This window comes from Myotis lucifugus, unplaced genomic scaffold (genome assembly GCF_000147115.1).
Source record: "Myotis lucifugus unplaced genomic scaffold, Myoluc2.0 scaffold_1780, whole genome shotgun sequence".
Lineage (NCBI taxonomy): Eukaryota > Metazoa > Chordata > Mammalia > Chiroptera > Vespertilionidae > Myotis > Myotis lucifugus.
Genome location: NW_005872828.1, coordinates 29432 through 40056, shown reverse-complemented (window position 1 = coordinate 40056; position 10625 = coordinate 29432). Strand labels below are relative to the sequence as shown.

The 10625-nt window shown below is 51.9% G+C and overlaps 2 protein-coding genes across 3 annotated transcripts in view; one reads left to right on the top strand and one right to left on the bottom strand.

Moving 5' to 3' along the window:
• Positions 1 to 110: 110 nt before the first annotated feature.
• PRRG2 (proline rich and Gla domain 2) lies at positions 111 to 5620 on the bottom strand (the record flags this gene model as incomplete). The annotated part of the gene is made up of 7 exons (XM_014450153.2): positions 5601 to 5620; positions 4774 to 4930; positions 4012 to 4116; positions 3696 to 3871; positions 3503 to 3542; positions 1109 to 1244; positions 111 to 257 (listed from the first exon to the last, which is right to left on the bottom strand). Coding segments are annotated over exons 3-7 (590 nt in total), but the record flags the coding sequence as incomplete, so codon positions are not given.
• A 34-nt stretch (positions 5621 to 5654) lies between these two features.
• The window catches only part of NOSIP (nitric oxide synthase interacting protein), a 14882-nt gene continuing 9911 nt past the window's right edge, over positions 5655 to 10625 (top strand). Inside the window, exon 1 of one of the 2 annotated variants that reach the window (XM_006108119.3) lies at positions 5655 to 5757. The gene's annotated coding sequence lies outside the window, so the exon portion shown is untranslated. The remainder of the gene's footprint in view (positions 5758 to 10625) is intronic. The other variant, XM_014450154.2, reaches the window with a different exon arrangement.

Sequence of the window (10625 nt, the reverse complement as noted above, 5' to 3'; positions counted from 1 at the left end):
CTCGCCCGGAATAATAAGCTCGGAATTACAAGCCCGCCCCCGAGCCCACGCCCGCCCCCAGCCGTGCCCCCCCTCTGCGCCCCGCCTCCGGGCAGAAGGCAGCCCCGCACCTGGTGTAGGGTGGCGGAGGTGCGTCGTGCACCCCAGAGGCCGCTAACGCCTGCTCGTAGGTGGGGAGGCCTGGCGGTGGGGGTGGCGGCAGGGGCGTTGGCGGGCCCGGGGGGCTCAGGGGACTCAGAGGGCTGATGAGCTCGGCCCTGGGAACAGAAGGTGCACAGTTAGCAGGTGAAACCTACGGGATAGAAAGATGGGGAGAAGGAGGGAGGATGTAGGGACCCAGAGACTCTGGGGATGGCAGGGGAACATGTGGAAGGGAGATGAACCAGGCAAGAAAGAGGGTCACCTTCAATCTCACACGCAGAAAAGCACCTCAAAATGACAGGCAGATGCGCAGGGACAGGCAGACCCAGAAATCAACAGCTGCTGAGAGAGACTCTTATTCACAGACACACAGGTACTCCAGGTATAGGCAGAGGGATGGAGAGAAAGCCAGCCTTCGGAGGCAGGTGGACGCGCACAGAGACAGACACAACACAGACATGCCCACTGACAGCAAACTCTTGGCAACCCCCAGACCCACCGTACTTGCAAGACTGACGCTCAAGCGCCATTTTTGGACCCCGCCACTGAGAAAGACACACCTAGACACCTCCTACAGGCGCACGCAACACATTGGCTACACCCTGTGCCACGGAAACTGACATACCACAGCCGCCCACAGACACCCAGAGACCGCAGGCTGCTGCTTCACCAGAGACAATGGTCACACACAGATAATCACACCGACACCTGGTACGGCAAAGGCCGGCAGTAAATGCTGGTGGAGCTCCTCCTGTGTGCCAGGTACTGAGGATATAGTCAGACAGACACGCCACAACCGGACACAATCTCACAGCCTCACTCTCCACATGACTGTCTCCTCAGATCTCCCAGCAGCATCCACCTGCCCCCCACCCTTGGCCCATCTCCTTAGGTTGACCCGTCCTCCTCCCACCCTCACCCTTCTCTCCAGCCCCCCAGCCCCCCTTCCCCCCTGAAGTCCCCTTACTCTTGAGGACTCGGTAGCTGGCTTCTGCTACGTCGCCAGTGCAGATACCAAAAGGCTCCCAGGCCGGCCAGGACAATGACCAGGATGCCAGATGTCAGCCCCACAACCAGGCCTGCTACATCCACTCGTCCACGCCCTGTGGAGGAAGGAGGGGGGCGGGGAGAGGGAGCCACTGCCCCAGGGGCTGCCACCCACCCCAACATCCAAATGCCTTTCTCCTGAGGGAAGAACACTGGCCGAGAAGCAAGGCAGAGCTGGGGCTACTTCCTGGCTGTGTGATCTGAGGCAACTCACCTCACTCATTTCTCTGAGCCTCCATTTCCTGCTCTGTAAAATGGGACCATAGTCCCTCTCTGACAGGTTGCAAAAATTCAATGAGATTAAATGCACAGAAGACCTATGATCACTTCAACTGGTACTAGAAAATACGGCAGCTGTATCCCCCTGACGATAAAAGCCCCTCCCTAGAGGGTGGTTCAAGACCGTCCTAAGCAATCCATCTGCTAAGACTGCAGGTGACACACTACAGGTAAGGTAGGGAGGTCAGGAGGCTAACTCTCAAGGCCCCCCCCCCCCACTGAACACTGCCAGATTTAACAAATAATAATATAGGACACCCCACAAAACTTTACATACACAACAAATAATTTTTAAATACAGATATATCCCATATATTATTAAATGGGGACATACTTAGACTAAAACAAAATGATTCGTGTGCATTTGAAATTTAACTCAGGAAGAGGGCGGGGGTAGTTCCTATATTTTATCTGGCATGCAGCCCCTTTTACCAACCAGGCAACTGAGGGGCAAGGTCTCAACTCTGGAGGAACTGCAGAACCCACAGGAAGGCTTTGGGGTTTACCAGGAGGCTAGAAAAAAAATCATTTATCGCCCTGGCTGGTTTGGCTCAGTGGATAGAGCGTCGGCCTGCGGACTGAAGGGTGCCAGGTTTGATTCCGGTCAAGGGCACATGCCCAGGTTGCGGGCTCGATCCCCAGTGTGGGGCGTGCAGGAGGCAGCCGACCGATGATTCTCTCTTATCATTGATATTTCTATCTCTCTCTCTCCCTCTCCCTTCCTCTCTGAAATTAATTTAAATAATAAAACATTTTCATTTATCAAAGGAGGAACTTAGGGACTTTCCTCCAATAACAAATGGCTGGGTGTCCCCTTTCCTAAGGTGCAGCCCCTTTAGCAATCCAAGGCTTGTGTCTGAGGAAAAGTGGGGGGGGGGGGGAGGAGGGGTGTGCAGGGAGGGCTCCAGCTTCATGAGGCCTTGCTGCTGGGGAGTCCAACTTTAGCACTGGGTGGGGGGTGAGGGGTTCCTCAAACAGCAAACCCAGGCTTTTGGCCTCTTAACAACAAGCTGCTCTGAGCAGGCAGGCCCCCTCTGACATGTTTCAGGTGGATTCAAGCAGCAACCAGGCATCCATAGGCCTGTAGCAACGCCGTCACCTCCCCTAGCAACCCGTCTCCAATGTGAGGACTCCTGCCCAGACCTAGGGCCTGTTGCTATGGTACATCCACCCCTAGCAACCAGGCCAAAAGGGGGTGGGGCATCTGGTGCCTGGAAGGGGGTCCTCTGGTGGGCAGGAGGCCTAGGGTCCTGAGCTTGGCTAGGTGTGGTTGCTAGGGAGAAGGCCTCCTTAGCAACCAGGCCGAGGCTGGGATGGGCTGTGGGGAGGAGAAGCCAGCCAGGTAGTGAGTGCTTCCGTGGTCCGGCCAGGCCCGGCCTGGTTGCTAAGGAGCAGCCCCTCCCCCCTTAGCAGCAAGGCTGCAGCCATGCCGGGGCCTCTCAACTCAGAGGAGGGTTGGAGGGTGGGCGGACTGGTCCGGTGAGGATGCACCGGTTTCCATGGCCTGGCCTGACCAGGCTGTGTTGCTAGGGAACAACCCCCCTAGCAACCAAGCTGCAGAAGGGCTGGGGCTCTCTCAGGTGGGCCAGCGCCTCTGAGCCTGAGGCCTGATGGGCTCCAGGCTGTAACTCCTCCCTCCACCCTCACTTCCCGCTTCCTGGGGACATGGGACCTCTTGCAATGAGGTGTGGTGGGTTCCTCAGGCCTCAGCTCTGGTCTCCAAAGAGAGGACACTTTGCCTGGCTGGTGTGGCTCAGTGGTTGAGCGATGATGACCCATGCAACCAAGAGGTCGCCGGTTCGATTCCTGGTCAGATTCCCGTGCAGGAGGCCGCCAATTGATGTCTCTCTCTCTCTCTCTCTCTCTCAAAATCAAAGTTAAAAAATATTAATTAAAAAAGAGAGAGAGGATGCTTCTAACAACCACCTCCAGGAACCCAGGGATCGAAGAATTTGGGCTGGGAGTGTTGGTTCAGCCTCCGTGGGAAGGGACTGCCTTAGCTGCACAGACCCAGAGGGCATGGCCTCCTACTCACCTGCCTTGCCATTGTGGATATACGTCTCCCAAAAGTGCTTCTGGAAGGGGTGGGAGTAGAGAAGGTGGAAAGACAAGCTGTCAACCGGCAGATTCCACACACCCAACCAGCCACCCAGATGTCTGAGACCAGAGGGTAGAGGGAGTTGAGGGCCAGGATCCCCCCCAGGGCCTGGGGCCCCCCAGGCTCTCACCGTCCGGGTATTATCCTCAAAGTACTCCCTGGCCTCTTCCCAGGAACACTTCTCCTCGTAACACTCCCGCTCCAGGTTCCCTGGCGTGAACAGCTCCAGGTCCCAGTGATTGGCTCGACGAATTCGTCTGTGGCTGCCCAGGTAGCTCTGGGCCTTGGGGGAGTCCAAGAAGACTTCTGGGCCCAAAGAACACGAGGGACAGAAAAATGGAGGACTAGAGACATGGAGGAAGCTGAACTTAAGGGGTAGGAGGGGGTAGAGGCAAGGGTTCCAGGATGGGGAAGGTGGATATCAGAGTCTTCCCCCAAACACTCACCTTGGTCTTGCTCCTCGCTGGGTGAGGTGTCCAGACAGGTGGTCAACCCCAGGTACAGCAGCAGCAGAGAGGGGTGGCCCCTGCCCCTCATATTTTGTGGACCACCTGGAACGAGGTGTGGTATAGATGACCAAGGCCTCCGCCCCGAAGGAAAGAGGCACGGTCTCCCTGCCTGGACTCCGTGGCCCGCGAATTATAATCATAATAGCAGACACTGCCCTCGCCTGTATTCTGGGCCAGACACTGTTCAAGGTAGTTTGCCTATATAACAGTTTAATTTTCACAATGGTGCTATCATTATCCCCATTTTATAGATGAGGAAACGGAGCCACAGAGAGGTCACAGAACTTGCCCAAGGCATACGGTTTGCAGGTTTGCAAGATCCGAGCAAAGGCAGCGTGCCTCCGGAGACTTGAGCCGGGAGCTTGTCTTTCCCCCCTCTGTGTTTGCCGTCCCCCGCACAGTTTTGACACACAGTAAGTGCTCATAACCATGTCCATGGGCGATCAGGATCCCTTCCTTCCTGTTATTTCCACATGTATCCCTCTGTCTCTATGCCCATGGCCACATCCAGCGACAGAGATCAAAGATTACAGGAGAGGCAAGAACCAGGGGCCTCAATTCTTGAGTCCAGGGGGAGGTGGGGGAAGAGGCCCTAGACTCCTGGGCTTGGGGGCCCTAAATTTCTGGGACCCAGAGGGTCAGGGAGCCAGGATGCCAAGGACCCCAAGCCAGGCTCTGCCTCCAGGGGTATTCACTTACCTGCCCAGACTTGTGAGCACTGTCCCCTCCTCCTTAATGGGGGCCTCCTAAGCCAGCTGCGGCCAGCTGTGTAGAGGGGCAGGAGAGAGGGGCGGGAAGAAAAAGGAGGGGTTCCCGGCTCCCGGTTCTCTGTAATCCTCCCTGATGATCGCGGCTTCTGGCAGAGGGGCGGGGTTTGCGACTACCTGCCCTGGGCGGGACTCAGGTAAGGGACAAAATATTTAAAGGGACCTTATGATGAAGGGCCTAAGGTCCAGGACCCTACAGGAAGGCTAGGGTCTAAGACACCCTGGGGGCACGTAGGGAACTGGATAGGCGCCTCCTCCGCTCCTCCCGCTTCCCCAGCGGGAGTGCACCCAGCCAAGTTAGGGAAACAACCGTCTAGGTCTCCAGATATCAGATATCTACGTATCTAGAAGCTGGCAGGAACGGTATGCCTTGGTCCCTAGGGGTGGGTGGGTATGCCGTAATTACATTCCTGTTTCCTGGGGCGATTTGAACGGCTCTGACTTGCGATTTCTCTATTGCTCCATTTTTAAATGGGGACAGAGAAGTTGTCCCCTATTAATTGTCTCTTTCCTTACAACAAGAAAAGTGGATGCTATATTTAAGGAAGTGGGTTCCCAATGCCTGGGGGAAGTGCTTAGTCCTTAAACTCGGGCTTGGAGAGACGCAAAGCTTTGAGTTACAAGCAAGGAAATCGCCTGGCCCGGGAGATGCCTAGCAGATACTAAGCGCACCCCATATTCAAGCCAGCTTCCCTAAACGGAACCTTCGATCTGTCTCTCACGTTTCCGGTGGGAGGAAGAGACGAAGGGAGGACTTACCGAGCCAGACGAGGTACCTCCGCGACTAGGGGCAGCTTTATATCCGGTTTCCTTCGCCGCGCGGAAGTGGGTGGAGCTAAGAGGGAAAACAAGCTCTCTTTTCCGGGGTAGGGGCACGGTTGAAGCATCCACGAAGGAGCTAGGAGTCGTTTGCGAGGTGAGTTCCAGGAGGTGGAGGGATAGTGCTGCGGCCTCCTTCCCGCGGGCTGGAGTCCTAGGGTCCCGAGGAAGACCGGGACAGAATTTTTTTTTTTAATTTTGTTTTATTGCTTACAGAATTTCGATAATACAGTCGTCTCTCAGTGTCTGAGTTTCTCCTGATTTAGAGCAGTCTCCCCTCCACTCCACTCTGATTTTTCCTTCGTGCAATTGATTCATTTAAGAAACTGGGTCCGTTATTCTGTTGATAATCCCGCCATCTGAATTTTGTCTTTTTGCTCCTTTGTAACCTCGTTTCACTTATTCCGTTATGCCAGGCGTCAGCAGGCCAAGCTCAAATCCTGCTGGCCTCTTTAAAAAAAAAACAAACAACAAAAAACAGCCCTGACCTGTTTGGCACAGTGGATAGAGCCTCGGTCTGCGGACTGAAGGGTCCCAGGTTCAATTCCGGCCAAGGGCATGCACCTTGGTTGCCGGCACATCCCCAGTGGGGGGTGTGTAGGAGGCAGCTGATCGATGTTTCTCTTGTTGATATTTCTAACTCTATCCCTCTCTGTAAAAAAAAAAATCAATAAAAAAAATATATATTTTTAAAAAAAGCTTTATTGGCATACACTAGTAATTCACCTAACATATAGTGCGCCCATTTAAAGTGTACAAGTCAGTGCTTTTTGGTATATTCGCAGCGTTGGGCAACCGTCACCCTGATCAGTTTTAGGACATTTTCATCATTAGCGGTCACTCCCCATTTTACACCCCTTCCCCAGCCCCAGGCAACCACAAATCTACTTCTCTCTGTATGGATGGCCCTCATCTGGACGTTGCTCGTTTCCGTCCGGCTCCTTTCACTTAGCGCAATGTTCCCAAGGTTCCTCCGTTTTGTAGTCTGTGTCAGCTCTTCTTTCTGGCTGAGTAATATTCCTTTGTATGAGCTGTACCATATTTTGCTTATCCCTTTATCAACCGATGGCCACTTGGGTTGTTTCCACCTTGGGGCTATGATGAAAAACGCTGCTATGAACCTTTGTGTACAGGGGTTTGATGTGGACATGTTTTCGTTTGCACTGGGGGTGGAATTGCTGAAGCAAATGTAACTCTGTGTTTAACCTTTTGAGGAACTGCCGGAGTTTTCCAAGGTGGCTGCTCCATTTTATGTTCCCATGCTCCGTGTGTGAGGGTTCCAGTTTCTCCACACTTGTTATTATCTGACTTTTTAAAAAAAAAATATTTTTATTGATTTCAGAGAGGAAGGGAGAGGAAGAGAGAGATAGAAACAACAATGATGAGAGAGAATCATTGATTGGCTGCCTCCTGCACGCCCCCTACTGGGGATTGAGCCTGCAACCCGGGCATGTGCCCTTGGCCAGACTTGAACCTGGGACCCTTCAGTCCACAGGCTGATGCTCTATCCACTGAGCCAAACCGGCTAGGACTATTATCTGACTTTTTATTTTAGTCAATTCTAAGTCAGTCTGAACTGGTATTTTATTGTGGTTCCAGTTGCATTTTCTCAGAGATTAATGATGTGTAGCATTTTTTTCCCATGTGCTTCTTGGCCATTTGTATGTCTTCTTTATTTATTTTTTATTTTTTTAAAATATATTTTATTGATTTTTTACAGAGAGGAAGGGAGAGAGATAGAGAGTTAGAAACATCGATCAGCTGCCTCCTGCACATCTCCTACTGGGGATGTGCCCGAAACCCAGGTACATGCCCCTGACTGGAATCGAACCTGGGACCTTTTAGTCCGCAAGCCGACGCTCTATCCACTGAGCCAAACCGGTTTTGGCATGTATGTCTTCTTTAGAGGAAAGTCTATTCCAGTCCTTTGCTTATGTTTGAATTGGGTTGTCTTTTTATTATTGAGTTGTCATTTTTAATGTACTTGATACACAATTGTCTTTTATTAGAGCGATGCTTTGCAACCACCACCTGTTTTTATGCAGCCTAAGAATGGTTTTAACATTTTAAATAATTAGAAAAAAAATCAAAAGAAGACTCATATTTGTGACCTGTGAGAATTAGGCAGTGTGCATAAATAAAGTTTTATCCGGACACAGCCGTGCCCAATCATTTACCTAGTGTCCACGGCTGCTTTTGCCATACGAAGGCCAGAGCCAAATAGTTGTGGCAGGGGCCCCATGGCCCACAGAGTTGAAAATCTTTCCTATCGGGCTCTTTTTTCTTTTTTCAGTTCTCACCTGAGGACATGCTTAGAGAGAGAGAGAGAGAGAAACATTTATCGATTGCCTTCCATACATGCCCCGACTGGGGATCGAACCTGTGATGCAGGTTTGTGCCCTGACCGGAAATCAAACCAGGAACCTCTCTGTGCACAGGGTGACGCTCAACCAGCTGAGCACTGTGGCTGGGCCGGGCCCTATCTGGCTCTTTTTGGTCAACAATCCTCTGACTTCCTAGAATCAGGAGGTTAAATCTGAGGGCTTGATTAAAATTTAGGTTCTGCCATTTTTGACACAAGTACTTAGAGTTGGTAGCTTCATGTTGCGTAATGCCTCCTGTCCCACTTTGGGGATGGTGAGGTTGTTGGGGGGCTCCAGGTGGTGTTTATGTTTGTCCCCTCCCCCCAAGTTCCTGTGTTGAAGTCCACCCCCCGGCGTAATTATTTGGAGATAGGGAAGTAGGTAAAGTTTTATATAAGGTCGTTAAGAGTGGGGTCCTGCCCTGACCAGTTTGGCTCAGTGGCTAGAGCGTCGGCCTGGGGACTGAAGGGTCCCAGGTTCGATTCTGGTCAAGGGCATGTACCTTGGTTGCGGGCATATCCCCAGTGGGGTGTGTGCAGGAGGCAGCTGATCGATGTTTCTCTCTCGTGGATGTTTCTAACTCTCTATCCCTCTCCCTTCCTCTTGGTAAAAAATCAATAAAATATATATTAAAAAAAAAAAAAAAGAGTGGGGTCCTGCCCTGGCCGGGTGGCTCAGTTGGTTGGAGCAGCCTCCTGTGCACCAAAAGTTTTGGGGTTTGATTCCCTGTGAGGGCACATACCTAGGTTGTGGGTTCCACCCCCAGTTGGGGCACATACGAGAGGCAAATCTCTCATAGAGAGATCGATGTTTCTCTCTCTCTCCGTTCCTCTCTCTAGAAATCAATAAGAATCTATCCTTGGGTGAGGATGTTTTTTAAAAAGGTGGGGTCCTGACCCATGGGGTTGGTTCCTTATAAGGGGAGGAGATGTGAGAACAGGGAGAAAATACACGAGTGCTGTCGAGGCACCCAGTCTCTGGTATTTTGTCTTGGCAGCCCTCGCCCACTAATACAGATAGGAACAGCGCGAGCCTCATTGTAAAGCTCCAATTCCCTCCTCTCCACGAGCAAGTAGTAGCGCCCCGAGAATATCCAGTTCCCATCCGGTTTTCCGTCAACAATCATGGCCTGAATCAACGATGTCATCAGAGGTTGCAAAACAATGGTTTTCCAGTTCTCTCATTCTGTCTACATTTTTTTTTTAAATATATTTTATTGATTTTTTTACAGAGAGGAAGGGAGAGAGATAGAGAGTTAGAAACATCGATGAGAGAGAAACATCGATCAGCTGCCTCCTGCACATCTCCTACTGGGGATGTGCCTGCAACCCAGGTACATGCCCTTGACCGGAATCGAACCTGGGACCCTTCAGTCCGCAGGCCGACACTCCATCCACTGAGCCAAACCGGTTTCGGCTCTGCCTACATTTTTTATCCGAGTAGTTTGGTTTTGGTCTTTTGTTTGTTTGTTTTAAATATATTTTTATTGATTTCAGAGAGGAGGGGAGAGGGAGAGATAGAAACATCAGTGATGAGAGAGAATCACTGATCAGCTGCCTCCTGCACGCCCCCTACTGGGGATCGAGCCCGCAACCCAGGAACGTGCCCTTGGCCAGAATCGAACCTGGGACCCTTCAGTCCGCAGGCCGATGCTCTGTCCACTGAGCCAAGCCGGCTCGGGCTGGTTTTGGTCTTGAGCCACGTCCAAGAAGCTGTTGAAGGGAGTGACTTATTCACAGTTCCATTCTGAAAAGCTCGCTGGCTGGTCTGTCAAGGAACAGAGCGAGGAAGAAATCAGTTAATCCTCCTGGGCATCAGTTATATATATATTTTTTAACATATAGGTTTTTATTGATTTCAGAGAGGAAGTGGGTGGGGGGGAGAGAGAGAGAAACACCAATGATCAGAGAGAATCACTGATCGGCTGTCTCCTGCACGCCCCCTACTGGGGATCGAGCCAGCAACTCGGGCATGTGCCCTTGGCCAGAATCGAACCCGGGACCCTTCAGTCTGCAGGCCGACGCTCTATCCACTGAGCCAAACCAGCCAGGGCTGGGAAACTTTTAAGTCTGTTTGGAACAACTGGGGTAGTGAATGTAGTATGCTTGCACCGATACATTTTATGAAACCTGTTTAAGAACAAGCATCTGCAATGCAAATGTAGTGTCTGCCTGGAGATGTGTTGAGTGAATGAAGTATATTCTGGATTTTGAAGACAAAAACAGCAATTCTCAGGCTGTGACCTCCCTGGGAGGGCCGACAGCTGTCACGTGGTTAGGAGTGCCGCTCCAGAGCTTGGCTGCCTGGGTTCGAATCCCGGCTCTGCACCTCCCAGCTGGGGGCTGATTCTGTGAACTTGTTCGCTCCCTGTAAAGTGACAATGATGAGAAAGAAGAGCTGGTGTGCCCTGGCCGGTGTTGCTCAGTGGTTGGAGCATCGGCCTGAGGTCCCAGGGCTGCAGGTTCGATTCCCAGTCAAGGACACGTGCCGCGGTTGCGGGTTCAATCCCGTGTGAGAGGCAGCTGAACTCTCTCTCTTTCTCTCTCTGTCTCTCCCTCCCTCCCTCCCTTCATTCTCTAAAAAAAAAAATCAATGCAAAAAA